The sequence below is a fragment of the Tenebrio molitor genome, chromosome 2 (assembly GCF_963966145.1).
Source record: "Tenebrio molitor chromosome 2, icTenMoli1.1, whole genome shotgun sequence".
NCBI classification, from domain to species: Eukaryota; Metazoa; Arthropoda; class Insecta; order Coleoptera; family Tenebrionidae; genus Tenebrio; species Tenebrio molitor.
This window is the reverse complement of record NC_091047.1, coordinates 4908587-4935384: the sequence shown is the minus strand read 5'-3', so window position 1 is coordinate 4935384 and position 26798 is coordinate 4908587. Positions and strand designations below refer to the sequence as shown.

The following is a 26798-nucleotide window of genomic DNA, read 5'->3' as shown; positions in this document are numbered from 1 at the left end:
TGTCCGTTTCGTTTAAATTTATTATCTCTGATGTATCAGTTACGGTTTTAAAGACAAGAAAAACACTAGTACACTCTCACCTTGTGCTACCTGTATCTGCTGAAGTGGTGCAACAAAAAGTTGAGCTATGTTCTGAATTAGATTGTTCAATTCAGTTTTTATTAAAGCTTAGTCGACTTTTGGAGAAATTTTTTCCCAATTTAAATGAAAAAAGTGTTACTTAACAGTCAGTCTGCGAGCAACGTTCCTTGTTATAACATTCGACGAACAGAGGTTAGTTTTTTCACGTGTTAAATAACAAATAAGTGTAAATCACTGTGACTAGTTGATCGTTTTTGGACGTTTTGATGGTAAGGAATATTTGATGAGGAGACCGTATACTTAAAAATTTTGAGCGTATTCGATAATTTTTGTGATATACGTGACCGGTTTGGTTCGTTGTTTAAATTTGGCGGCAGTAGTTGTGACTGTGTTTTTGTGGAGTTGGCACCGCGTTTACCCCTAGATCTAGTTTCAACGCTGTCGTTTCACGTTTGTACGCGGGCGACTAGGCGACACCATTTTATGTTTTATATGTAGTCAAAATTTCGTTAATGGTGATAAAAAATGAGTGATTATTCAGCGGTAGCTCCGCCACCTCAACAGAACTTCAATCAGTCCTCCGCTTTCGCGGCGGCCCTCCAACGAGCCAAACAAGTAGGTAGCTCTGTAGTAAACAACAAAGCCCAGATCGGCTTCACACCACAGCCGCACGACAACAAACACAAATTAACGTTTGTTACGCAGATCGCCGCCAAGATCAATCCAGGTTCAACAAATCCCGTCGATAACAGACAGAAGAGGGCTCTGGAAGACGGTCCAGGTACGGCGACCGACGCGTGAACCGCCGCTTTCTCTACTTTCAATTTTTGCTCTAGAACCGGATGCGAAAAAGGGCCCCGGCAGCAGCGGACCACCACCTCAGATTCCACCACCAGGGAGCAGACCGCCGCCCAGCCAGGGCGGCATGGGGGGACCAGCCATGGGCGGCGGGCCCCAGCTCAACGAGGACATCAAAGTCCCAGATAAGATGGTCGGGCTGAGTAAGTATCAGAACAAATCCCGCCCCACAAAAATTCGATTCCACAATATTAGCAAAACAAGCACTGTTTTTGTCCCCTCACTTCCAATAATTTTCTCAAAGTCTATTCAAACCCTCCGGACACAACCAACTTAAACCACAGATCCAAATCATGAATTTAATATTTTTATATCGATTGTTTTCGCTAGTTTACAATTTAAAATTACAGTCTTGCATGTTCTTGTTGCGAATAAGGCGACAGCGTTGAAAAAATGTTCTGCAAAATAGTTAATCAATACTTTAATGAATAATGCAAATTCCAACCAGTACTCCACATGGGAATGTGTAGTAGCGCGAAAATTGTTTTAATTACGATTTTTAAAATTATTTTTATTTGCATACGTTAAGGATAAAATCGGCACTTTCATGTTCGCATTTTTAACGCTTCAAATAATCAACAGCAGCGCAACAAAAGGGGCCAATTAGTCTCTTTTTTAAGTTAATGTAAATATGTTAATCTTTCGGTGGCAAGGACGACGTTGCGAGATCTTAAATTGATTTAGCTTTTAACTTTACAAACAAATCTCCACGTGTTTTGTCTGTTCAATTTCTCACACGTGGAACTAGATTTATTTGGTTGGTAGTTTTGAAATTTGTTTATTTGGAGTTGTCGAGAAAATGGAGCCGAATCTCGAGTCATCATTTTTATCCTGATAAAATAATACATTACGGACGGTGTAATTTAAATTCGTAATGACACACTAGATGGTTGATTAATGATGCTGTGTTAACAGGAAGTATCGTGGTTTGATGTAGAGTAAAGCAGATGACCTGATAGGAATTTTTTTTTAAATAAATATTTGAGATGGAAGCGATTACAGTTGAATTGCATTTGAAAATTAAAATTAAACTCAGAACAGTGGGAAAAGTGTCCAAGGAAATGATTAAATATATTCGGGCAGTGGAAGAAAATGAGAAAAAATTATCTTGAAGGAAGTCGCAATCTCCAAAAATATTTCCGGCATAGTACAAAGGAGAGATTATTCAATCACTTTTTGCAACTGTTTGTCGCGCGACTATTTTTCTTTTCCCTATCAAATCTTACGATTCCCCCGAAGAAAAAACTCGGAACATTTTCTAACTCAGATAAGCATTTTGACATTTTAAACATAATAGAAAACAACTTTTATAAGAACATTTTTTGCCAATAATCGTTTTGCTGCATTACTAATTAAAAATATAATACAATGACGCTAATGCTAATTAATATATTTCTTGAGCTGCTTAAGTCTTCTAAAAAACAAATTACTAATGTAAAATAGTAATTTAATGATTAATAGAGTTTCTAGTTTTTTTAAATTTATTTTAAAAACATTTTTCAAAGTTCCAAAACTATACCAAAGTACAGTACAGCACCAAGAATTCGTTATTTGTTATAAAATGAAGGAGAAAGTTTTCTAATACATAATTAAAGAAAAATAAAAAACCCTTCGCGTAAATTTTTGCAAATCTTGTAGTATGTTCAAAATTGACACATAACATTGCGTCGAGGAATGTATAAATAGATTATGAAAAATAATTGAAATGCTCGACTGTACTGTTGATCTCTTCTTCGTCCCTCGACACCGTTCCAATAGATTCGTCCTCGTGAGTTAATTTCCTTCCAAATCCGCGAATTGGCGCAGCCCCGCTCACCTCAACCCCCACGAAGCCGTAGAGAGCGTCACCTTTTAAAGGTCGCCTTTCTGTCAACTCATTTCCTCCGCAATCACCTCCTTAACCACACTTTCATTTCCGTTCGACGTCGATGTTCGGTCGACTCAAGGCGTGTAACAGTTTGTCGGTTTCACTTTTTCCAAACTAATTTTATTTTAAGTCCATCAAATCCAGCGATTGGCCAGTGTTGAATAATGATGTTGTATTGCAGTAATTGGTCGTGGAGGCGAACAGATCACGAGACTCCAGTCCGAATCAGGTTGTAAAATCCAAATGGCACCTGACTCGCAGGGAATGCCAGACCGTGTCTGTTCGCTGTCAGGCACAAAAGAGGCCATCAATAGAGCCAAGGAGCTCATTATGAATATCGTTCATCAAAGAGGTCGCACGGAAGGGTTGGGTGGGCTCGATCTAGGGCCAAACATGGGGCACAATAATTACCCAGGTTGAACACGATTTTCTTAGACATATGCATGTTAATGTTTAAGTGTTTTCATTTAATTTGTTGAACATTTGCAACTCAGACAGTTAATCCTTTCCAGTAATTATTAAAAGACCAGTTAGCTCCCAGGTGTGTGGTACTGTTGTCCTTGAACTTAGTTTGCTTGTAGTTGTGGCAGATTTTGAAAATTTCTGATCGCGAAAATTATCGCGCTTTGGTGAGAAGTGTTAAAAATTGTTTGCGACAGTTTTGGCGGTCAGAATGTGTATTTTTGGTTGGTTTGTGATTTGGTCAAATCAATTATGTGTAGACTCTATGCTAGGGATGAACAACATGAACCAGAGCATGGGCGGCGGCGGCGGTGGTGGCGGAGGAGGAGGCGGAGGCGGCGGCGGCGGTGGTCGCAACTTCGTCGAGATCATGATCCCGGGCCCGAAGGTGGGCCTGATCATCGGCAAGGGCGGCGAGACCATCAAGCAGCTGCAGGAGAAGAGCGGCGCCAAGATGGTCGTGATCCAGGACGGTCCCAACCAGGAGCAAGAGAAACCCCTCAGGATAAGCGGCGACCCCGCCAAAGTCGAATACGCCAAACAGTTAGTGTACGATCTGATCGCCGAGAAAGAGATGCAGAACTATAACAGACGAGGTGGCGGTAACAGACAGGACGACAGACAGCAGTACAACGATTACGGTAGTGGCGGCGGTAACGAGGCCGAAGTTCTAGTGCCGAGACAAGCGGTCGGTGTCGTTATCGGTAAAGGCGGCGACATGATCAAGAAAATCCAGGCCGAGACGGGGGCGCGGGTGCAGTTCCAGCAAGCCAGAGAGGAAGGCCCGGGAGAGAGGCGGTGTTACCTCTCCGGCAACCCCAAACAAGTCGAACAGGTAATGCAACCGACTCGCTTCGGCGACGGCGACGAATTTCAACATCGTTTTCCTCCAGGCCAGACAACGAATAGAAGAGCTGATCGACAGCGTCCACAGAAGAGATGGCGGCGACGGTCCGGGCCAGGGTCGCGGGGGCGGCCGCGGCAGAGGCGGCGACCGGTACGACAGCCGCGGTGGCGGCGGAGGCAGCAGCAGGAACGGCGGCGGACAGGACTACGGCGGCTGGGATGACCGGAGGCAGCAGCAGCCTCCCCAAGAGGTCACCTTCGTCGTTCCTAGTTCGAAGTGTGGGGTCATTATCGGGAGAGGTAACGACGGTCGGGAGGATCGTGGGTTCGGGGTTAAAAGTGGTACTGTCGCAGGAGGCGAAACCATCAAACAGATCAACCAGCAGTCCGGTGCCCACTGTGAGTTGGACAGGCGGTCCCAAAACAATCAGAACTCGAACGAGAAAACCTTCATAATCCGCGGCGATTCCGATCAAATCGAGGCGGCCAAACGAATCATAAGCGATAAAGTCCAAATGCCCCTCAACTTTGTACCTGTCGGCGGTCCGGCCATGTCGAACAACATGCAAACTGTGAGTCACAAAACGTACAAAGTACGGAAACGGTAGTGGAAGTAATCTACGATAACGCAAATTGTCCCCGGTGCTAAAATTGTTTTAGCTTTTAATTTCACCCAAAAATCGTCGTATTTGTTTGATTTGTAGTTACGAAATTCATTTAATAATTGTACGGCGAGAAAATGAAAGGAAACGTTTTAAAACATAGTGACTAAGTCATTATATTTATTGTGGTAAAAAAGAACCCATTACATATGTAATTTAGATTCGTAATGACTAATGACATGCTAGATGGTTGATTAATGATACGGTATAGCCATCAACAGGAAATATCGTGGCTTAATGTAGGGTAAAGCAAACAGATGACCTGATGGGAAATATTTTTTAAATTAGTATCTGAAATGGAAGCGATTGGAGTTCGTTTTCGTTTGAAAATAATTGGATAATAAAAATCAATCCAGGGGGAAGAGAAAGACACAATTTACAATAGTTTTGTCATTCACTAATTGCTTCTCATCAAATCTTACCCCTCAAAAAAATATAAATGAAAGTAATTAAAAGAAATAAAGCTTTCAGAAGTTTTATTTTCCATAGCCGTCCATTTTTTCTTCTTTTGTTGATCATGTACAGTGTGGAATAAAATGATTTACATCTAGTTACCTTTGCATTACCCTTGTAAAAATACGAAATGCCGCTCTACAGAAAAAAGAAAGCCTAACCTCAAAATGTTCCAAAATTCCAAATGTGATTTATTGCGAAGGGATGATATGAATGCAAAGTAGAGATTGAAATTAAAAAGGAACTAACAAAAGCAAGTCACAGCTAGTGTGGAAAGTGGCCACCAACGTTTGTTAATTCAATTTAGTAAATTGTAACAATTGTCAATTCGATTGATGACATTTATTGACAGAACTAATAGTTCGGCACTTTAAAAAAAAGTAGAGCGGTACAGGAAAATTTACGTGTGCAAAAATTCCAAAGGTAACCAGATGTAAATCATTTTATTCCACGCTGTATATTTCTTGGACTATTTAATTCTTATAAAAAAAAAAAGACAGTAATGGTTTATACTTTTAATATATAATTTATTGAACACTTTGGAGTGTTTCCAAAACTGTATTAAAGTAGCATTAGAAATCCATTACTTTTCGTAAAGTGAAGGAAATGTTTTGGTCTAAAGTGGGATATTTTATTCTCGTTGGGGATTTTTTTTTAACTTATTAATTTTTTGACATAATACATAGTTTTTCAAACAAATAAAATTTGAGGTAAGCTTGTCATAAGCAATTACGTATAATACATTCTCGAAAAAAAATTGGAACAAAGTTTCATAATCGGCTATAATATAACTAGTGGTATGATTATTATCGATGATATATTATGAGTGAAATTGAGCTGGAGATTTCACGAGCCCGAAGGACGAGTGAAATGTCCTGCCTCAATTTCACGAATTTAATATCATCGATGATTAATCATACCACGTGTTATATTCGATGAGACAATATAATGAATGAAATACAAAATTATTCATTTATTTGTCAAACTGACAAATTTATTTCAATCAAAAATCGTAACGACGAAAGTAAATAAGATAATAATTTTTTTGTTTTTTATTATCGCTGTGATAGCCATGCAACTAAGGAGTTGACGCGTTTTCATTGGATCATTCGTGATCACGTGATCCATGAATTATATTGTCAATAATATAAGGAAAAATGTAGTTTTGTGAAAAACTGCCGCTCTGGCAATTGTGCGCCCGACTAAATGTCAGTTCGCTTCCACTACGAGTCGCCGTGTACACTCGCGTAAGAAACCGTGAAAGTACGGGAAAATTTGTCGATTCAGGCCTACCCGGGAATGGCGCCCCAAGGTTACAACCCCCAGAATTGGGGCATGCCAGCCTACCAGCAGCAGTGGAACACTCCCACCCCAGGTGCGGACGCCCCGGCCCAAACCAACACCATGCAAGTGAATCCGAGCACGGGCCAGCCCGACTATTCGTTACAATGGGCGGAATATTACAGATCGTTGGGGATGCACAGGGAAGCGGAGATGATCGAACAACAGGTCGGTATCTGATCATGACGAACGAGACTGGTGGGGTCGAAAAATTTCTGATTATCTTGTGTGTTAGGCAAAGTCGAAAGGTGTAACGTCGACGGCGCCCGGTCAACCGCAAGCGGCGGCGACGGCTGGCGGTCCGGGTGCGGCGCCGGCAGCGACGCCGACGGCTGCGGCTTCCAACGGAGGCCAACCCGACTACAGTGCACAGTGGGCGGAGTATTATCGTAGTATAGGGAAACACAAAGAGGCGGAGGCCATAGAGGCTCAGATGAAGTCAAAGGTGATTAGTAATAATTACTAATTATTAACTCCAAACGTCACACAGTAGATGACAAGCATGATATTTTGTTTTTGCGTAACACGATGGCAGCCTTGAATTTATTTTGATCGGACGTATTTTAAGACGGACGTGACGTGACACACTTAATTTGACAGTCAGTTACAGTCGTACCAATCGATCCTACTAGTCACTTTAATTTTTCGTAGCCAACTGGTCTCTAGTATTGTTTGCAAAATGTTTCGTCTGTTAGTTCAACGCGAGATTTGTTCCAGCAACAGACCCAAGCGAACGTGCAGACCATGCAAGGGGGACCTGGATCGTCGCAGACCGGTCCTGGACAGGCGCCCGCAGGTAGTTACCAGCAACAAGCATACGGTGCATATCAAGCTCCTAGTGGTGCGTTATTTTTATTTTTATCTATATTATTTTTGTACTCGTACGTCATCCATCTCATAACTGTCAGTCGGGTGGCGCCACCGTCGCGAAAACCCCAATCGGGTTGGGACTGTGGCGCCCTCGTTTCGCGCATTTCCCTCTTTCGTCGTCTCTTCAACGATATCACTTTCGAAGGTTACTACGGCGGCCAGCCCCAGGGCGGAGTACCAGGGAACGTCCCGCAAGGCGGTTACGGCTTCCCGGCGTACGGCTACGGAGCACCCGCCCCCGCTGCTCCCCCGAACAGCTCCGACAACTAAGACTCGTTTACGTGTAAGTATCGACTGCTGCGATTAAACTGTGCCTCTCATCACTTTGTTCTGGTTTATTTTTTACTACTATTGAAAACAATGTCGTTCCGTGTTTCCTTGTTTTATTTCGACTTTGACTATTTTTTTTTTCTCACACATCGTACATGTACATGCGTATTTTATTTGCTCATTTCTGTCGTTTGTGTTTGTATTGCAGGAAAGTAAAATTTATTATTAAAACATTTGTTTGGTCACTTGTTTTCATTGTAGTGTCATTTTATATACAAATACTTTTTTTTGTGTCTTGTTTTCTTCACACGAAGTGTCAACGAAAGAGAGTGTGAAGAGGACAGGTCGTATTGCAGGTGGTGTGATGGAGCGACATATCAGTTTTTCTTATATCATTTACAGATTTTAAATGTGGTCCCCAATAACTATTGATGGTCAAGTAAGCATCTGCGGGAGACATATTTCTTAGTCGTTAAGAACCTTTTTCATCTTAGTTATAAGCGACTAATTTTATCAGGAGCATACGTGCCGCCGCCGCCGCCGTCTTAGAAACAAGTCAACGGGAAAAATGCATAATTTAGATTTATAAAACTGTTGTAGAATAAGGTTTTTGTTCGGTACTACTTTCATACATTCTCTTTATTTTCCACCAATTTTTTTTTGCCATTGCGCAGTATTTGATAAGAATATTTTGAGAAATACACGATCATGTACATTTTTTTCCTCGTAAAAAAAAACAAAGCAAACGAGTTTTTATTTTGATTGGAAAATATGTCTTGGATTGTTTTGATTATGAAATTATGATTAGTGACTTGTCTAGCTTCCAATCTATACCATAAAAGAAAATTTTTTGTAGCGAATAGGTTATAATTACCTGTGTGTTAGCTTGTTATTTATAGGGTATGTCAGGATAAGTGAGGACGGCTTTCCAGGAGGTCGCAGCAACACTTGTGGTAAGGCTACGTTGTAAATGCCGATGTACGACTTGTATATGCTCACTGTTATCAAAAATCCAATAAATTTATACCGCTTATATGCCCGAAGGAAACGCACCGACACTTCCATCAGTAGTGCAATAACAACTAAGCTAAGAGGACGTTCCCTTCGGGTGTACCACAGCAAAATTTGTTTATTGAGCCGAGCCTGGTGTTTGTAGTAAGTCCTGAGTTTCAACAGGTAAACAAATTTTGTGTAATTCGTCCAAAACAAATTAAAAAAAAAAATCTCAAAACCGTTTGACAACTTATTGGTTTAAGTGATGGTTATTTTTTCCCAGAGATGTGTATTCACTTCGTTTTTAGTTTTGATAATATTGTAACCCACTATGTATTGCAGTTAGACTGCGATTGTATTAATTTACATTGATTAAACATAACCTATTACCACTTGTGTCTGTTGTTTTTGTTATATTTTCAGATCAATCCAACCAAGGTACAGTATATGTCAAATTAAAAACGATTCCGTGTTATATACTCTTTTTGGTGGTCCAATTTTTATATGATGGTGTTTTTTAATATGTCCATGCATTGACTGCGCCACTTTTATTATGAATATATCTATTCTAGGTGTGTTATTACGCCATTATGGGGCCTTACATCTTGTCTCACTTGAAATGTGTTTAAAAAGAGTCGTTGCACTTTGCCGAAGTGACACATTCATTTTGCGAAAAGACTAGCTTAGGTAGGTATCAGTTTTGGCAATTTTACAAAGGCAGAATCAATGTGTCATTTCTGCACTAATCCCTCAGCCGTACAGATGACCACAGCCGTTTCGCTAAGCCGCGCCAATTGTGACAATTGCACGCGCTTGGTGACAATCGGCTGTCAATTCGGGTGTGTTTTGCGATCTTGTACCATAAATTTGTTGTTGCTTTTATAGGTAAGGCGATAATAATTATTCTGTTCTCTATATCTGTGTGATGGATGCTAGAATTTATTGCTCTATATTTTAACGATTTTGGTATTTCTGATATGAATGATTTGAACGAGTAATCTGACTTCTGATTACTTGTTTCAGGTCCAGACAACATCATCTTTTATTTAGCACTTGGGTTCTGCTTGCTTCCCTAGATTATTCAGTATTTTGCATGTCTTGTGATTATTTTTTCAGATTCAGCGAGAAATGGCTAGTACTTCATGGTTTTTATTTTTGATTTATCATTGAGTCGGTTTTAAGACAGGGCACATCAAGTGGGCGTGTCCTGTCGACTAGTGCATCATGGTAAGACCTATTTACATGCTAGAACCGCCATTTTGCCATCGGGACTGGGGCACTTGCACAGTAGCGCCATCTTTGCTAGATCACTGTAGTGTAACGTGCAAGTCCCCCGTCTACCGTTCTCCAAAATTCACAACAAAATAACCAATCAGATTCCCACCACCAAATCGCGATTCTATTGTAGATCATTTAGTATTTATTCTTGTACATTAGATTTTTATTTTTGTACAGCTCCTAATGTAGGTTCGCCGTTTTATACAATAAATATTTGTTTGCAAACTGTTTCAGTTTTACCCAAGCCCATTCACATCCCTCTCCCATTCGCTGCAGATCCACCGATCGACACGCCATCTGTTGTAACTGGACCGTACCTCGCGCCCAAAAAATTCGATCGATAACAAAATGCCCCAAAGCTGTCAAAGATTTAAACCCGAAAAATAAAAACTTGCTTAAACAAATGCGTTTCGCGGGGTTGCCATAGCGATATTTTTATTTGATCAATTTGACATACCGACCTTCCTAGAGAATCGAACGTGAAAATGTCTACAAAGAAGCCGTCCAAGCCCTCGAACAGGCCAAAGTATTATCCAGAGACGTAATTTGCAAACTGTTTTTGAGGGGGGTAGTTTTGCAGCGCTCCTCGCCAAGTCATGGACGAGAAAATGTGCATCAAAACTGTCAAAAAACCGAAAGAGTATGTTACAGCTTACGACGTGCAAGGGGTGCGGAAGCTGATGGTACCCGACAGGAACCCCATCGATATTCCCGGGATCCTACCAAAATCGGAATTTGAAAGGCTCAAAAACCAAGCGCACGTAAGTAGCAGAGTCGTTGAGTCCTTTTGAGTGCTCAGTTTTTGTTGGACGCAAAGATCGTGACTCTGAAAGACCGCATGATGATGCTGGACGAGGCGGAACAGAAGAAGAACAAGTTGCAGCAAGAGAGCGAGAAGCGAAAGGAGTTTTTACAGAGCGTTCAAGCCAAGCAGAAGGCGAAGCTTGGGACCAAACTGAACGACGTACGTTGAGAAAGTAAATGTAGCGTGCGAGAGTCCTTGTGAAAAATCTGCTTCAGGTGGAGCGCGCGGCTAAAGCGAGCACTCTGTACTTGCTGAAGCGATCGTTCGATCTGATGCAAGAGCAAGACAACAGAGTGAAGCGGGCCAACGGCGTGATCCTCGCCACGAAATGTCGAGCGATCAGAAACGCCCAAATCGCGGAAAAAGAAGTAAGTTGGGGTGTCGGAGTCGGGTTGAAATGAAGGGGGGTTTGGTAGTTGATAGAGAAGCAACTGCAAGAGGAGAACAGGCGACTGGACTTGATGATGGAGCAGCAGCGGCAACAGGCGATCGAAGGCGAGGACAAGCGCAGAGAAGAAGAGGAAAAGAAGAGGCAGAAGTACGTGTCGGCGCTGTCCGACCAGATGCGAATGAACGAGATCGAGCGCATGATCGAGGCCGAACGGATCGAGGAAGAGAGCAGAATGATCAACAAAGCGTTCCTCGCCATCCAACAAGAAGAAGAACAGAAGCTCAAGGAGAAGAAAGAGCTGCAGCAGAAGATCCGAGACGAGTTGAAGAAGGCCAACACCGACCTGGAGCGGTACAAGCTCGTCCAGAAGGAAGAACAGAGAATCGCTGACTTGAGGATACAGAAGTTCATGCAGCAGAAACTGGAGCGCGAGGTGGCGAGGGAGCAAGAGTTGGCGCTGGCCAAGGCGGCGAAGGAGCAGGAGATCGTCCGGATGAGGAACCAGCAGCAGCGGTCGATCGACATCAAAGCCGCGATGGACGAGATGAACGCGTTGCGGATACAGGAAGAGGTGGAGAGGCAGTGGAGGAACAAAGAGATGGCGGCGGCGAAGGCGAAGAAAGAGCAACAAGAGATGCTGAGGGTCGAGCGCGAGAAGCAGATCGATGACTTGAGGAGAGCCGCCGCCATCACTCTGGCGCGGGACGAAGAAGACTTCCACAGAGTGGCCAAGGTGCAAAGGCAAGAATGGGAGAAAGAAATGGAGAAGAAGAAGAGGAAGAAGGAAGAGGCGGAGCAGCACCGCAAAGACTTACTCAGACAAATCAACGAGAAGGAGAAGGAGAGGATAATGGCACAGAAGGAGAAGTTTGAAGAGGCGAACTTGCAGCTGTTCGAACAGCAGAAGAAAGATACCCACGTCAAGGACCACCTGAAGAACAAGATCGAAGATTTGAGGTAAAGCGACAGTCGGGTGAAACACTGATCGATTCGTTTTTTACAGGAACAAGCACATCCCAGAACAATACATCAAAGACATCGAGCATCACATCGAGGCCATAATAAAAACACAATGAATTGTAAATTAACTGTAATAAAAAGATCGTTTGTAACGTGTATTTTTAATAATAAAAAAAAATCACTCAAATATTACACAATAATAAAAAATAAGATCTATTTGCGTTTGCCAGGAAGGGCGCAGACTTTATTCAGGTTGTCCCTCAGGGTCTCCAGTTGGCGCTTGATTTCGGGGTCGAGCTCTGGGATCTGCGACATGCGCAGTCCTTTCTGGGGTTGGATCGAGAAAAGTCGGCCGCCCTCCAGAGGGACGTTGACGTTGGCGATGTTGTCCACGCTCACGCTCCCCGCCAACAGAGGACTCCCTTGCATCGACAGAACGACCTCTCCTTGTATGGGCCTTCGCAGGATCACCTGGGGCATGTTCGGTTTGATCTGTCCCAAAGAAAGGACTCGTACAAATTGCCAACAGTCACGGTGACGAAGTTACCTTTGGTGTAACCGTGCCGTAAATGGACGGAGGAATCTTCTGTCCCGGTGTTTTGTACTTATCAGCAATTGCCTTCTGACGGGTGGATAAGGACCTCGAGGGCCGTGCAGTCTTCTGCAGTTTGCGACGCGGTCGCGATATTCGATCACCTGACACACTTCTGCTACTGTCAGCTGTAAGGTATCCTAAGCAAGCCCCAACCGAATTAGACAGATATTAGTTACAAAGTTTGGCACTCTACTTCTATTCAGCTGTGTTTAAATAAAATAATTTGCAGACAATAGTAATTTGAACACTTTTTTATGCAATACAGGATGCTGAAAGACTGAGTTTTTGTGTTATTTCAAGTTATGTCATCCCAACCACTGTTAGTACCTCTCCATATATTCTCAATTGGTCTTAGATCAGGAACATATAATGGTCATGTGACTTTTTGAATCCTGTATTAACATAATTAAAAATTCCTTCTCTTTTTCATTGATCACATACTTTTGGGTTTCTGCTTCAGTTAAAGACATTTTTAAAACTGCTAGTTTGATATTTTTTAAATTAAAAAAAATCAATTACAACATTCACACTTTAATTTTTTCTATTTACCTAATTAAAATACCTCAACCCAAGTGCCAAGAAGAACAATACTGTATGAAAATAGATATTAGTTATGAGTGATGACAATAAAATAAATAAAATGCAAGAAAAGAACAGAAAGTGAGTTGCAAAAGCTTTGGCAATTTCTGGTTGAACCTAACCAGGTCATTTAACAGAAAATTATTTGACAAATACAGAAATAAAAGTACACACCATCATCATTTCCACAGGAAGAGTTTTGTCTTTTTTTCTCATTTAATATTTTAGTTGCATCTAAAATTTGTATTGTACTGTTTCCAGACCAGTTTACCGGCAGTTCTACCTAATTATTCATTTAATGAAACTAAATTAATCAATGTAACTCATGCAACCTACTAATTCTCCTATTGTTTTGTCAGCTATATTCTTGGGAATGGAAAGTTTTAATTTGGCTAGTTGTGCCCTCAGCTTATGCAAAAATTCTGTACTTTTTTGTTCCAGACCAATGTGAATTTGTTTTTCTACAATGAAACAATGAAAAGTGTTGATTAATTAGAGCATACTCCCTCTTACTTTGTTCTAAAATAATTGGTATTAGAGCATGGCTGTATCCACACAGTTCTGGACTTGCCTTTTTTTTGACAGCTTTTGTTCGGGGCATCTGCAAATTTAATGAATTATGATTATGATGACTAAAAATGACTTATTTCGAAGTGAACATTTAAATGATAATGAAGCCAATGAGATCTAAAGCTTGTAGAATGTAGAGATAGCGTAATTACCTTGTTTTGTGCAAAATATTTCATATATAAAACAACTGGCTATACATTTACTAAATAACAGAGTAAATAAAAAAAAATCACCACTGAAACCCTACTGAAACTTTCAAGTTTTAACGGTTTCTCCCGCAGCTCACAGATCTGTGGATAAAAACATTAAAAACAAACTGGGCGTCTGTATTCCGTTCTGTGAACAAACAACAAACTGTTGAAATTGTCACCAACCTCACAAACTCTCAGATGCCGGTATTTAGTAACAAAAGCAAAATCCCTAAATTTGAAATTACCAAATTACAAATATTGTTGGTTTTTACCACAGAGTTTTTACCCTATGAGCAACAATTAACGTTTGAGTTGGGAATAAAACTATGGTGACTTTTTTGCGTCCTTGTTGGCTAAAATTATCACGTAACCGGAAGTGACGTCAGCTGTCAATAATGACAATAAAACAAACAGAACGCTTAGGTCTCGCCAATTTCAAGTAAATATTAAAGCAAAATCCCTAAATTTGAAATTACCAAATTACAAATATTGTTGGTTTTTACCACAAAGTTTTTACAATTAACGTTTGAGTTGGGAATAAAATTATGGTGACTTTTGTGCGTCCCTGTTGACTAAAATTATCACGTAACCGGAAGTAACGTGATTTGATAATTCTCCGAAAGCAACGATGAAAAATGAGAAATTTTTAAAACAAACAAGTATAAATCTGATATTTATGTCAGCTGTCAATAATGACAATAAAACAAACGGAACGCTTAGGTACAATTCAGTCTCGCCAATTTCAAGTAAAAATGTTTATAACCAACAACCAACTCAAGCAGTAATTGTTGCTCCCGCGGTATTTAATTGTTGCAAAACTGAATTCGTTTTTAGCTCTCTCATAACAGTTATACAGTGAGTTTTTTTAAGACTGGCCATAGGGTTTTACAAGCTAATTTTTCAACCCCCTGTTAACTTTTGTCCTCATGAAAATATTCTACCCAGTTTTGTAATAAAGTTGTGGGATATGATAATGTATTGAAACAATTTCAATTTAATAACCAGAACCAAACAATAAGCTAGCAAATAACTGTTTTTGAATTCCGTTTGATTTCTCCTGATTTTCACAAAAATAAAAATTAACAGGGGGTTGAAAAATTAGCATGCAAAAAAAAAGTAGACAAGAAGTTTTCGGCTGCTTGGTCCACTCTTCCAGTTTTTCGATTTTGGTTGGCAGCTGACTACGACTGTATTCTTGGTTGCCTAGCCGAATGCAAAAAAGTGAGAAGAAGTTGTCGGTATTAGAAAAGCCACATTTATACAATAAAATTTTGGGAAAAACAATTACAGGAAACTGTTTTTATTTACTTTTTTGCATTCGACTGTAAAACCCTATAGCCAGTCTTTAAAAAAAAAATCATTGTATGTCTTTAGCACAAATGGCGTATGTGGAAACTGGTTTCGTAGAGATACTTACACGTTCAGAGTTTCAGACACTTTAGTGTCTGTTCGAACACATCGATTTCTGCGCCGGCGACACAATGTCAGGACATCGGTGTCAGTGTCAGAGAGACCGTTTTGTGGTTAGCTCTTAGGTGTGTCTTAGCACTTAGCAGTCTAGTTTATTGGGCGACACTTTTAACTAAGTAACTCTAAACGAAGGACCGACAACAAAATGTCGCGTATGTGGACCAGAGTAGATACAGAAAGTTTGATATTACACGTGGAAGGACTTCCTGAACTGTGGGACCTTTTGAGTGCAGATTATAAAGACAAAGTGAAAAAAACGAACGCGCTTGAAAATTTGGCGGTCCAATTCGACACCAGCGCAGCAGAAATAAAAAGGAAGCTTCATAATTTACGGACCCAATTACACAACGAATTGAGAAAGCTGAGGAAAAGGAAGAGTGAACGAGGGAGTGATGGAAATTATAACAGCACTTGGGAATTTTTTGAAACGATTAAATTTATGATACCGCCGGGAAAGGCCAACGAAACTTGGGAGTGTTTGGTGAGTTATATTGTTTGTCGCTGCAAAAACAACGACAAAAATTAGGATTATGTTGGCCATACAATCGGCGAGCACAGTTTCGTCCGTAATTCTTTGATGCATAAATTAAAAATTACACCTTCGGCCAAATAGTTCAGATCTATAAAATTTAAAATACTTATACAGGGTGTCTCAAAATTCTCGAATTCCGAATTCAGACCGTGGTAGGGAAGGACCCAGTGGAGCTCGAAAAATACCTAGAAAAAAAAATTCGCTCTTCCTGAAAAAGATATAAGCACTTTAATTTTGTTCAATACATAGCAGCCTTCATATCCACAGTGACAAAATACTTACTATTCTAGCTACGTTGCCGTTCCATTTTTAAGAAAAATTACAAAAATTTAAGATTTTTTTACTCCAAAGTAAAGCTATTCTTCAAAAAATTGTTTTACGTTATTATTTTCCAAAATCATCTACACCATAAATAACAATAAACACTGAACTTTTCAGCCTGTATTTGAAGAAAACGCAGTTCAAAGAGTGCACCTTCAGACCAATGTATCTTTGTGGGGGGAGTCCCGATTTTTTAAATTTCCATATTTGGACTACTGAAGTGATCCCCTACAACGCTCTGAATTCGGAATTCGCGAATTTTGAAACACCTGTACAGTTTTGTTCTTAGGAATTTCCAAATGAGAGTCAAGAAACACCATTCTACGCGGAAAGTGTTAGTCCAGCAAAGTTTAACGTAAATAAGCTAAAGAAAGAAGATAAGGTGGTGGAAAAAGCGTTAGAAATTGTCAATAAGCTAGACGATGATGCTCAAATTTTTGGTAACTTTGTCGCTTCGTCCATAAGAAACTTGAGATCAGAAGAAAAAAAAAGGTTGATGAAAAGACAGATTCAGGCCATAGTGTTAAAAGTAGAACAGTTGGATGACCTAGACCACGCAACACTTGTGTCTAGTCCAGTGTCCAGTACGGTCGAAATAGTTACCCCCAGAAGGCCAGAACAAAGTACAATAACATACAACCGTATCCAATAACTTCACATTTAATTTGTTGTACATATTATAAAGAATAAATATTTTTCGACAAAATGCATTATTTTTACTCACCTTTAGATACTCATTTTTCGGTTCAGTAAACAGAGCATTGTGACAAATGACATTCTGACACAAATGAAGGTATTGTTCGTACGCTGATACGTTTTTAATTCTAGTTCCAAAACATAACGCAGTAAAAAATACTAAAAACCCTCCATCTCAATTGTTTCATGTTATTTAGAAATCCGTTGTAGCCTTGCAGATTAATCCCCGCCACACGTGTCTTTCTTCTGTCAAAAAACGTGCAATCTATCAGCGTACGAAGTACCTATATCAGTCATGATTTTTACTGTACGTTAGTGAGAAATCTGTCATAAATTCCAAATACCTTTAAGCGCGCCTAGTTACTTTTCCTGGTAGTGCCAACTTAACGACAAGTCCCCAATCCACATCTACAACGTTCTGACTATACAATGAAGTCTATACTCTGTCCACTCATAGATTGCTTAACATAAATGTTACTAAAAATGTTCACTCAACGCTATAACAAATAGGTCCGAAATTTAAAAAAATGGAAAGAGCAGGTTTAGGTACACGTTTCATTATTATTCTGGATGTTTGCACTTAGGAAAGACGAAAGAAAACTTCAGTATAGTAGGTGTAATATACAGGGTGATTTACGAGGAATAATGAGCCCGGCGGAATAGCAAATGCAACCCACAATACATTGCAACAAAAAGCCGGACATCGAAGCGGTAAATGTCCGGGTTTTTCTCCTGATGAATTGCGGGTTGCATTTTCTATTCCGCCGGGCTCATTATTCCTCGTAAATCATCCTGTATGTATAGCTGCAACGTTATGGATGTGGATTGGGGACTTGTCGTTAAGTTGGCACTACCAGCAAAAGTAACTAAACGCGCCAATAAGGTTATTGGAATTTATGACAGATCTCACTAATGTACAGTTCAATCATAAGTTTTAAGGAACCTTGAGTTTGACAATCCATATCCAAAACATTTCGACTATATTAGGTTTTATTAACACACGGTATTTCACGACGGAATTAAAAATGCAACCCACAATACATTTTAGAATTTCCGAAAAAAGCTGGCTAATGAAATTAAAATATCCGGCTTTTTTCGGAAATTACTAAACACAAACAAGAGATTAATATTTAACGTACGAACAAAAATTACCTCTGTATCATTTTCGATGTTTGTAATGTCACTTAAAATGTTCATTACGCTATATAGATTCTTGAGGCACGCACTCACTCCACAAATTCAAAAAAATCAACAAAAAATCACAACGGAACAGATCAAAACAGCAACACGATCAAAATTAATAATTTTTAAAACCAGAGGAACGCAAACCAAAGCTCTAAAGATGAAAAATCGCAAATCTAAATGCTTAAACCACTTGACAGCGCTGACAGTTTCAAATCTGAAATGTCTGAAATGTCATATAATTTATTTTTCGCCTGGGTTTCGACAACCAATGAGAATGTTTCAAGATATTACCAACACAATCTATGGTACTTTGTTAATATTTCAATGTTATGGTTTGGGGATTTTGTTAACTAAGGATATTTAAAAAACTGCATTCTATCAGAGGACGTAGTCTACCATGTATTCTCTTCCTCACTTTGAATTTGATGTTTCACTTTTTTTGCTCGCCAAGTCGCCACTGTACCAATAACAGCTCTCATGTTCTTGTCCTGCTTTCTAATAAATTATAATAATAAAGCTTTGAGATTTTGAACGTATTTCCACAGATGCTCTGGAGTGCATGGAAGTATTTCTGGCTGCATATTTTCAATTTAAATTTGGAAATATTTGCCGAAACTGGGCCAAACAGGTAACAGCGCTGTATGTCCATTCTTCGTTATGGAAAACACCATTACGAAAATAAAATGAATCTTTTATGTTCTGAAGTAAAAACCATTTTTGAGTGACAGTTGTTTGACGTTTATTAGCCGAGTTAGCAAAAATATGAAAAATCTGACTATCAAAATCACAGCCACCCTTTATCTAAGTAATTGTTGATCGCACCGTATTTTCTGCGATTAATAACATCAAGCGATCATACTCGTAAAATTAAACACAAGCTGATAGAAGAAGCTCATAAAACTGTCGAAATAAGAAAGATTAAATGCTTGTCACACTGACCGGTTCGAAGCAGTGATTGCCTAATTTTCCAGAGACCCGATAACACAGTTTGTTAACCATTACGTCTACTAAAACAATCTGTTTTGAATTTACATAACGTACCCTTAACCTATAACCCAGAACTGTGCAAAATAATTCATATCCACTGGTATCTTCTCTGATAATTTATTGTCACCGCGCACTTATCCGTGACTGTTCACCTCCTCTTCTTCAAAATGAAACTGCTCAAATTATTCCTGGTTGTGTTTTTGCAAATCTATTCCACCTCGGCCACCCCCTCTGTGCTGATCGTGGGGGCAGGTCCTGCCGGAATCGCGGCCGCAACCAGACTCCTCTCGAACGGCCACACCAACGTGCGCCTCTTGGAGGCGGAGAACAGAGTCGGGGGCAGAGTCGACAGTGTTTTCTTCGGCGAGGCATACGTTGACCTGGGAGCGGAGTCGTGTCACGGCACGAAAGATAACGCCGTCTACGAGCTGGTCAAGGACTTCGACGTGCTGCGCCACACCGAGACCCCCACGAAGATCTACCACTCGTCGAGGAGAACCATCGACGAGGAGTTCTCGCAGGAGCTGGTGGAGATCATCGCCTCCATCTACAGCCCAGACGGACACAGAGACGAAGTCGAGGGTAAAAGCGTCGGCCAGTACTGCATGGACAAGTGAGTAGGCGCGATCTGGTTCGAGCCAGACTGAAGAGTTCTGGTTTGAGGTTCAACTCGACGATCTTCGAGAGGTACCAAGAGCGACCGGAGAAGCTCGAAGTGGCCAAGAGCTCGACGGAGCTCTTCCACCACATCGTTCTAGGCTTCGAAGGGGCGTTCTCGTGGTTTGAACCCTCCGCCAAAAACGACTACACCGAGTGCGACGGAGACCTAGAGCTAAACTGGAACGGTTTCGGCTACAAGACGGTCCTAGAAGCGCTGACGAGGAAGTTTCCGAATCCTTCGGATCAACTCCCATTTGACCAAACAGTATTATTGAACAAAGAAGTTGTGAAAGTGCTTTGGAACGAGTCTTCCAGTCAAAATTCTGTGATGGTTATTTGCTCGGATCACTCCAGTTTCACAGCGGATCACCTCATCTGGACGCCGTCTATTGGGGTGTTGAAAGAGCGCCACCAAAAGATCTTCGTGCCTCGTCTACCCAAGGAAAAGCGAGAAGCCATCAAGGAGATCGGTTTCGGGGCTGTGATGAAAGTCGCGATGTACTTCAAAAGGAGGTGGTGGACTCCAGAGACCAACTTCACCGGGTTTCACTTCATCTGGAGCGACCACGACGCCAACCTCCTCCGGAAGGAGTTTCCAGAAGGGCCCCTCAAGGTAACAACACACCAAAGTGTCCTAGAATTGTGTAAAATGCCGTCGAGTGCAGGAGGGTCGCTCCTGGTTGACCGAACTGTTCTCGGTGGTGCCCGCCCCGAACAACCCCCACGTCCTGGTGGCCTGGCTGACGGGGGACATGATCCCTGAGATCGAGTCGATGGCGAACGACACCATGATACAAGGCTTGGAGTTTGCCCTGAAGAAGTTCCTAGGACACGAGTACAACATCACCAAGCCTGACGCCATCATCCGGTAATGTCCTTCCCGGGAGTGAGTGTCGATCTGAAGGAGTGTTTCAGGACGTACTGGCACACCAACGCCCACTTCAGGGGCAGCTACTCCTTCCAGACGGTGCAAGCTCGCAAGAACAAAATCACGGCGGAGGTGGAGCTAGCGGTGCCGCTGCTCAACAAAGACGGCCGGCCCATCGTGCAGTTCGCAGGGGAGGCCTCCCACCCCTATTTCTACTCGACAGTCCACGGGGCCATCGAGACGGGGTACAGAGAAGCCGACAGACTAATTAACTTATACAAATAACTTACGCTTTGTACCAAATAAATCTTTTAATAACATGCCGGTTTGTTGACTTGGAACTGGTAGATGATCGTGATGTAGATCGTTGCGGCTCCTATCACCTAAAACAATTCTACAGTGTTGGTGGTGTGGCAAGAGTGAGGGGTTACAGTGAAAGCGAAGGAACCGTCCATGGGAAACAGTCCGAGCACGGTGCAATAAACGTTTCTGTGTTTCAGCTGAAGAGAGAAGATTTTCAACTGGAAAATGCGCGTTAATAAGAGACGGGGACAGTCAGCGGGGTACCTTTTCTTCGACGTGGGTGTTGCAGTGAATGAGCAGTTTGTTGATCCATTGGAAAGTTGCGTGAGTCTGGAATTGTGTCAGGTTTTGGTATTGTTTGCAAATTTATGTGGCGACTTACTTCGCTGGCGCGGATGTGAGCCGAAATGGATTTTCTTGCCAGTTCGTAGATTCGCAGGATTGACCACAAGAACCAGCCCAGCGTGGAGATTGGACGGATCGAAAGCTGGAAGGAAAAACGGAACTGAATTCGTTGTGGATATCTGAAGAAAGTACAGTTGGATGTAAAATGAAAGTAATTGTCTGTTGGTGCAAGAGAAGATTGTTTTAATTACTAGTGAAGACGAGTAATTGGAGGGAAAGGTGCTTTTAGCTGGCAATGAAAAGGTAGTTGAGTGTCAGTGAGTAATTGAGAAAATAAAAATAAAATCTTTGATTTTTTTTCATCAGATTCCTTAAAATATTCTTCACGCCTGTTTTAACTCATCACTTAAAGAAAATCCTTTATCACGAAATATGTAATTTTGTTAGGCTTCGGAAAAGTTAAATGAAACTAAATCGGGCAAATAAGGAGGATGTGGCCTTCAATTCAGCCATTGTATTGCGCGCTCAAAAGAAATCCTGGGCTGAGTAGGCTTTGGAAAAATTAATCCGTTTAGAACAGTGTAAAGTTTGAATTTCCCGCCGTTTGACAGGAATGACATTTGTTTATGTTTAATCGCGACATAATTGAACATGTTTGTTTTCAGCAAAGGGTGCTCTTAGATATTTGCTTCGAGAATAGGAATCGTTAAGTGATTCTATTTTTAATGTTAAACATTGCAAAAGAAAAAAAAAAGGAAGACTTTTTGGCTCTAAATTTTAGGTTAGCTGTCAACATGCTTCAATTAATCTACGCTTTTAAAAAGCACAACAATTGACAATTTCCAACGCTTTCCCAGCCCAGGATTTCATTTGAACGCGCAAAACCATAGAAATGACATTTTGTGCGTATTTTTTTCTTTTTTGAACTTTTTTTTTTCGATGGTCCTAAAGATTGTCGTTTGATTTCGAAGCTAATCCTTTGCATCTCAAAATACTGACGCCATGTCTTTTCCTTCAGACAAAACTAACATTACTTTCTTTGGGAGCGAAAAATAATTGTTTTAACTGTTGTCTGGTGTGCTGTGGTGAACCCAAGTCTCATCAAATCTACCATCTTTGTCAAAATAGTCCAAGCAGTCTTAAGAAATCTGTACTCGAATGCGTTATCGATCTGTTGTAATCCGATATGGCGGCCATCTTGTGGATATCTTTCCCATCAGCGTTAGAAGAGGATAAAAAACGACGGGATCTCTCTCTCTCTCTTACCCCGAGACTCGACTGCTAAAACATCGCAGCAAAATGGCACCCTAACCTTAAACTATCTTTGTTACTGAACTACCATATTCCAATTCTAAACTGTTTTGTTGTTGAATAAAGTGTTTTTGTTAACAGTATTGGTCCGCAAGATACCCATCCGCTAAAGATCCATATAGATCTGTCAAATATTTGACATCTGACAGTTCTTAAATGGCGTGATGTTAGAACGCCGCACAAATGTGAAACACAGCCTAGACAAGTCGCGAACTTTTTAAATAACCGTCGTCACACAGTTGGAGATCGTTTTGTTTGTAACAAATTCATATTTCTATACAAAGATTTTCCACGAATCATCAACTTTCTCTCGCCTCCGAGGTCACCATTAATTAACAAGAATCCATTACGATCCCATGACAATTACCCAATCCTTCGAATCCCTCCAGGATGAACAAATTCTCGCTTCCGGAAATTTTTATCAAGGGAACTCCCACACCTCACCACCCACCGAGCACCTAATAAACATCGGATTGCATCAGCATGATTCTTCACTAATAACAGTTGTTAGTCACAGTCTCAGTGCACAGTTGCCGTGACAAACAATACATTTCTGTAGAGAATGGACCGTTACACATCAGAAACTTACGCTGAAATAGCAGTAGCAAAAAGCGAACACGATGGTGTTAAACTGTATAAGACAACCAATTATTAGAGGAAACCCATAGAGCTTGTTGACGATGTCGCACATGTCGCACAACTTGTCGTGCGACTGGACGCAAAAATCCAGTATCCTTTCGTCGGTTTTCTCATTTTTGATCAAATCTGCAATCGACAATGTACCAAAGAAACCAACAACATGAAACGTACCTCTCAAGACAATCTTCTTCTGTTGGTTGCAGTACTTGCCCCTCAACACAAACCTCTCGTTGAGCTTTTCAAGTATCAAGTTGACCACTGCGAATCGTCTTTGCAAGATTCGATTGGTCAAAAAGAATTGACTCTCTCCGTGGTGGATGAGAACGAACGGGAACAAGTGGCAAAAGAGGAGAACTGGAGGAATCGGTGTAATTTTCTCTCGTGGTATGTTCCACAACTCCATGGCCAGATTGGAGAGTATGAAAATGGGTCCGGCGACGGTTACCAAAACATTTTCCAAAAACTCGGTCTTGTAGTTGAATCTGTGGCCAAATTTCGCCAAGGATTTGTCGATTGTGGCGATGGTGTTGAAGAAGTCTCTGAAGAGGGGTTTGAAGGAGTAGCTCAAGAGGAAGACCACGTACATGGCGAGGACCCCGACGAGGGTCACCACAAGAATCAACAGTTTGGCCAGAGTGTTGAAGTTGTACATTTTGCCAGCTATCACTGGGTTGGTCTCCAAGCTTCCTAGATATAGCATGAGCGTGAAGAAGGCGAGATAGATGCAGATGACCACAGTGCAGTATTTGTTTGTTTTCGCAACCACTCTCCTCCCAGATTTGTCCACATAGATGGGAAAAAGACCGATCAAGAGCGACGTGTAGATTGTTATAGAAGCGCTGTCGAAGATGTTGCGTTTAGTCATCGCGACAAATGGCTACTGCGTACCTGACCCACATAAAATAATCGAATTCTTTTAATCTTCCTCTTGGGACCGTTCCGCTTATCTATGGTGGTCGATAAGATCAACGACCGCTGCAAAATATCTATTACACCTTTCACCTACGCGGGACTATTAGCAATCCACCAGTCGGTCAACATCTGACTCATTTGACCAAATATGCTAGACAAATATCAATGAACTTGATGGCTCATGTGCGCCTATTAGGTAAGCTGCGCCTCCTTGGTTGGCACCAGGAAGCGATGACCCGCACCTTCTCCGGTCGCGAGCTCTCGAAATACCATTGTGACGCAAGAAACCGTCCTCCCCTTTGCTGTTCCGGAACATCTGTCAGGCCAGGTGTGCAACAGAAGGGTGAATAATTTGGGTGTGGAGTTGAACAGTAGGTAATGTCGCAGACGCAAACGTGCTGACCTGGATTGGGAGGGCGATCTGTGCGTTCACAATCTGATCGCATTAAAATAACAATGAGGTTGTTAAATAAATCTCGGCGTGAAATGGGCGCTACGCTTTTTAGATTGGAGATTTCGAGGGCGCCGACGAAAGTGGAGCTGTTGGAATCGAGTTGCTGAGCGTGAAGAGAGACCGGAATGATTTGGGTTTGGCAGAGGACCAGAGCAAATATTTTGTGGAGCAAGAGCACAAAGAGAGAAAAGAATGATGAAAAAAAAAACATTATTTTTTGCCCTTTTGGGAAACATTCAACGTTATAAAGATGGGACAGACAACTAAATTTTTTGTAATTTATCATTTATAGAATTTCAATTCTGTTCTATTTCTAAAGTTGAAGCAAAAATAAAAATTCTAATCTTTTAATTGGGGTTTAATTTATCAAAAAAAAAAGTTATTAAAATGAATGATTTGGATAAAATGTCTCTTTCACTTTAGAAAAAAATATATTGAAGATATAATACACTAAGAAAATCTTCCTGCTTATAGAAGATTTCTTCTAATCTACAGTCGCGAGCAATAAATTTTGGTCGTCAAGGTCATTCTTTGACGCAATCGAAAATGCTCCATTGTAAAACAGTCGTAAATATCATAACCTATCATCATGTTGTATGACATTAATTGTCATTTTTTTCTCATTTTTTTTGACACTTTGTTGATGTGGGCATAATTAGGCAGGGAAATTTTTTAAATCTGTGACAATCTAACCAAATTTTGAGATGACATTGACGACCAAAATTTATTGCTCGCGACAGTACATTTCCGTATTTCACATTTCAGCTAAAAGTTAATGGCGTAGGTATTACAAATTAATCTAAATGTGTTTGAGACTATTTTTGTGTGGTGAAATGTCATTTTAAAAATAGACAAAAAATTGTGAGTGAATGTAAGGTGGAATCATAATTGGATTAGGTTTTATGTTTCTTATTTTGGGAAATTAAGTTCTGTTTTGTTCTAATTTAATTTGTTTATGTAATACCAATACTTGTCTGCTCCAAACTCGTGTAAAAAATATAGTAGTATGGCCAGTTATACAAAGTGTCTATAAAAGAACGTAGGTATATCAAGAGTCCTGTGGAATTCAAATATATTCCATTTTTGCCGCTCTATAGTGTATTGTGGTAGCAAATAAAAATCAGAGTTCATTAATGACAGGTTTTTAATAAGGATTAAAGACTGTTGGGAGATGAAAAGTAATTAGAATAAAGAAAAAATGAAGAATATCACAAGAAAAACAACTAAGACGTCGAACTCACAACTGCCGCTAAGATTTAATAATTTGACATTTGACTGTTGACATCTGATTTGACGGCTTTAACGGTTCGACATAGTTCGACACAATAAAATTATAGAGCCGCACAATTCCACAGAACCCTTGATAATATGTTCTTTTATAAACACTTTGTACTTCAGCTGTATAAAACAGTGATTTATGTAAAAATGTACTAAATTTTTTAGATGTGGGATGATTACGCGCACGAGTGCAGCGCGTAAAACCGTAAAGTAAAACCCTTTATTTGACGCTGAAAAATGAGCACGTTACACACACGATACTGATTAAAAAACAACTAAATTTTTGTGAAGTGGTGCAAAAAATATTGTACAAAATTTAATAGAAAGAAGATTCCTCTAAAAACCTCCGGTTAGGAAATCATTCACATTTCTGTTTTACTTGGAAAGCGACGGTATTTCCTTGCTTTGGAAACTGTTACCAAGCGGAAGACATTAAAAACAATGAAGTCAGCATTCCCCACAGAGAATTTGCCAACGAAAATTGCATTATTCGGTCATTTGTAAATCTAGCAATTAAATTAAATAAAATTTAGATTTAGAACGGACGTCGTCTTCGACCGTTCACAAAATGTAGTTCACTTTCTTTTAAATTAGTAATTAATAAAAAATGTACTTCTTTTGTGCTTTATAAAACAAAAAAGACAGATAAACGATGTACTCATTCTTATGAGAAAGCTAGGTGTGTTTTATTAAACTTTTATTCTTCTGTTACGCTCTAACATATTTTTTTTTTAATTTTTACATTAATTTAATTTTACTACTACA

General features: G+C 40.5%; 6 protein-coding genes across 22 annotated transcripts; 4 read left to right on the top strand and 2 right to left on the bottom strand.

Annotated features, from left to right (window-relative positions):
- The first annotated feature begins 76 nt into the window (after positions 1-76).
- On the top strand, positions 77-10206 carry Psi (P-element somatic inhibitor). 10 transcript variants are annotated; one of them, XM_069038828.1, is made up of 12 exons: positions 77-273; positions 787-862; positions 918-1082; positions 2988-3221; positions 3529-4103; positions 4162-4414; positions 4469-4686; positions 6517-6738; positions 6806-7015; positions 7288-7411; positions 7586-7723; positions 8113-9099. In XM_069038828.1, exons 1-11 carry the CDS (start codon positions 205-207, stop codon positions 7708-7710), a joined length of 2271 nt encoding a protein of 756 aa, XP_068894929.1. In that variant the 5' UTR covers positions 77-204; the 3' UTR covers positions 7711-7723; positions 8113-9099. The 10 variants fall into 10 exon arrangements, with proteins under 10 accessions (XP_068894929.1, XP_068894930.1, XP_068894935.1 ...); XM_069038829.1 differs by lacking the exon at positions 77-273 and adding an exon at positions 324-696 and having other exon boundaries at positions 7288-7366; XM_069038826.1 differs by lacking the exons at positions 77-273; positions 8113-9099 and adding exons at positions 327-696; positions 9820-10206.
- On the top strand, positions 9820-12289 carry LOC138123956 (cilia- and flagella-associated protein 45-like). Its single transcript, XM_069038838.1, has 7 exons — positions 9820-9930; positions 10216-10507; positions 10562-10742; positions 10799-10945; positions 11002-11154; positions 11203-12134; positions 12181-12289. The coding sequence occupies exons 2-7, from the start codon at positions 10467-10469 to the stop codon at positions 12251-12253; spliced, it is 1527 nt and encodes a 508-aa protein (XP_068894939.1). The 5' UTR covers positions 9820-9930; positions 10216-10466; the 3' UTR covers positions 12254-12289.
- On the bottom strand, positions 12280-19457 carry LOC138123960 (borealin-like). 5 transcript variants are annotated; one of them, XM_069038849.1, is made up of 6 exons: positions 19318-19457; positions 13825-13912; positions 13648-13772; positions 13486-13594; positions 12685-12869; positions 12280-12629 (listed from the first exon to the last, which is right to left on the bottom strand). In XM_069038849.1, exons 2-6 carry the CDS (start codon positions 13910-13912, stop codon positions 12351-12353), a joined length of 786 nt encoding a protein of 261 aa, XP_068894950.1. In that variant the 5' UTR covers positions 19318-19457; the 3' UTR covers positions 12280-12350. The 5 variants fall into 5 exon arrangements, with proteins under 5 accessions (XP_068894950.1, XP_068894948.1, XP_068894949.1 ...); XM_069038847.1 differs by lacking the exon at positions 19318-19457 and adding an exon at positions 18244-18450; XM_069038848.1 differs by lacking the exon at positions 19318-19457 and adding an exon at positions 14034-15437.
- LOC138123962 (uncharacterized) lies at positions 15463-17062 on the top strand. The gene is made up of 2 exons (XM_069038852.1): positions 15463-16023; positions 16685-17062. The coding sequence occupies exons 1-2, from the start codon at positions 15688-15690 to the stop codon at positions 17045-17047; spliced, it is 699 nt and encodes a 232-aa protein (XP_068894953.1). The 5' UTR covers positions 15463-15687; the 3' UTR covers positions 17048-17062.
- Positions 19431-21111, top strand: LOC138123957 (spermine oxidase-like). Its single transcript, XM_069038839.1, has 4 exons — positions 19431-19876; positions 19927-20536; positions 20589-20791; positions 20839-21111. The coding sequence occupies exons 1-4, from the start codon at positions 19431-19433 to the stop codon at positions 21074-21076; spliced, it is 1497 nt and encodes a 498-aa protein (XP_068894940.1). The 3' UTR covers positions 21077-21111.
- LOC138123958 (putative gustatory receptor 28a) lies at positions 19952-25137 on the bottom strand. 4 transcript variants are annotated; one of them, XM_069038844.1, is made up of 6 exons: positions 23561-25130; positions 23340-23515; positions 21477-21581; positions 21359-21424; positions 21223-21312; positions 19952-21174 (listed from the first exon to the last, which is right to left on the bottom strand). In XM_069038844.1, the coding sequence occupies exons 1-6, from the start codon at positions 24252-24254 to the stop codon at positions 21103-21105; spliced, it is 1203 nt and encodes a 400-aa protein (XP_068894945.1). In that variant the 5' UTR covers positions 24255-25130; the 3' UTR covers positions 19952-21102. The 4 variants fall into 4 exon arrangements, with proteins under 4 accessions (XP_068894945.1, XP_068894943.1, XP_068894944.1 ...); XM_069038842.1 differs by having other exon boundaries at positions 21359-21581; XM_069038843.1 differs by having other exon boundaries at positions 19952-21312; positions 23340-25137.
- Between the last annotated feature and the right edge of the window lie 1661 nt (positions 25138-26798).

Coding starts and splice junctions, on each gene's coding strand:
- LOC138123960 (XM_069038847.1), bottom strand. CDS start 18,288: ATGAACATTTTAAGTGACATTACAAACATCGAAAATGATACAGAG. Junction 13,773..13,824: donor ACCAATTATTTTAGAACAAA/GTAAGAGGGAGT, acceptor GTTTCATTGTAG/AAAAACAAATTCACATTGGT. Junction 12,870..13,485: donor TTCCTGTGGAAATGATGATG/GTGTGTACTTTT, acceptor GGGCTTGCTTAG/GATACCTTACAGCTGACAGT.
- Psi (XM_069038826.1), top strand. CDS start 607: ATGAGTGATTATTCAGCGGTAGCTCCGCCACCTCAACAGAACTTCAAT. Junction 863..917: donor GGCTCTGGAAGACGGTCCAG/GTACGGCGACCG, acceptor TTTTTGCTCTAG/AACCGGATGCGAAAAAGGGC. Junction 4,415..4,468: donor TGGGGTCATTATCGGGAGAG/GTAACGACGGTC, acceptor GTACTGTCGCAG/GAGGCGAAACCATCAAACAG.
- LOC138123958 (XM_069038840.1), bottom strand. CDS start 24,254: ATGACTAAACGCAACATCTTCGACAGCGCTTCTATAACAATCTACACG. Junction 23,516..23,560: donor GAAGAAGATTGTCTTGAGAG/GTACGTTTCATG, acceptor TGTCGATTGCAG/ATTTGATCAAAAATGAGAAA. Junction 21,313..21,358: donor ACACCCACGTCGAAGAAAAG/GTACCCCGCTGA, acceptor CGCATTTTCCAG/TTGAAAATCTTCTCTCTTCA.
- LOC138123957 (XM_069038839.1), top strand. CDS start 19,431: ATGAAACTGCTCAAATTATTCCTGGTTGTGTTTTTGCAAATCTATTCC. Junction 19,877..19,926: donor GGCCAGTACTGCATGGACAA/GTGAGTAGGCGC, acceptor TTCTGGTTTGAG/GTTCAACTCGACGATCTTCG. Junction 20,792..20,838: donor AAGCCTGACGCCATCATCCG/GTAATGTCCTTC, acceptor GGAGTGTTTCAG/GACGTACTGGCACACCAACG.
- LOC138123962 (XM_069038852.1), top strand. CDS start 15,688: ATGTCGCGTATGTGGACCAGAGTAGATACAGAAAGTTTGATATTACAC. Junction 16,024..16,684: donor ACGAAACTTGGGAGTGTTTG/GTGAGTTATATT, acceptor TTTTGTTCTTAG/GAATTTCCAAATGAGAGTCA.
- LOC138123956 (XM_069038838.1), top strand. CDS start 10,467: ATGTCTACAAAGAAGCCGTCCAAGCCCTCGAACAGGCCAAA. Junction 10,508..10,561: donor AAGCCCTCGAACAGGCCAAA/GTATTATCCAGA, acceptor GTAGTTTTGCAG/CGCTCCTCGCCAAGTCATGG. Junction 10,743..10,798: donor GGCTCAAAAACCAAGCGCAC/GTAAGTAGCAGA, acceptor TTGGACGCAAAG/ATCGTGACTCTGAAAGACCG.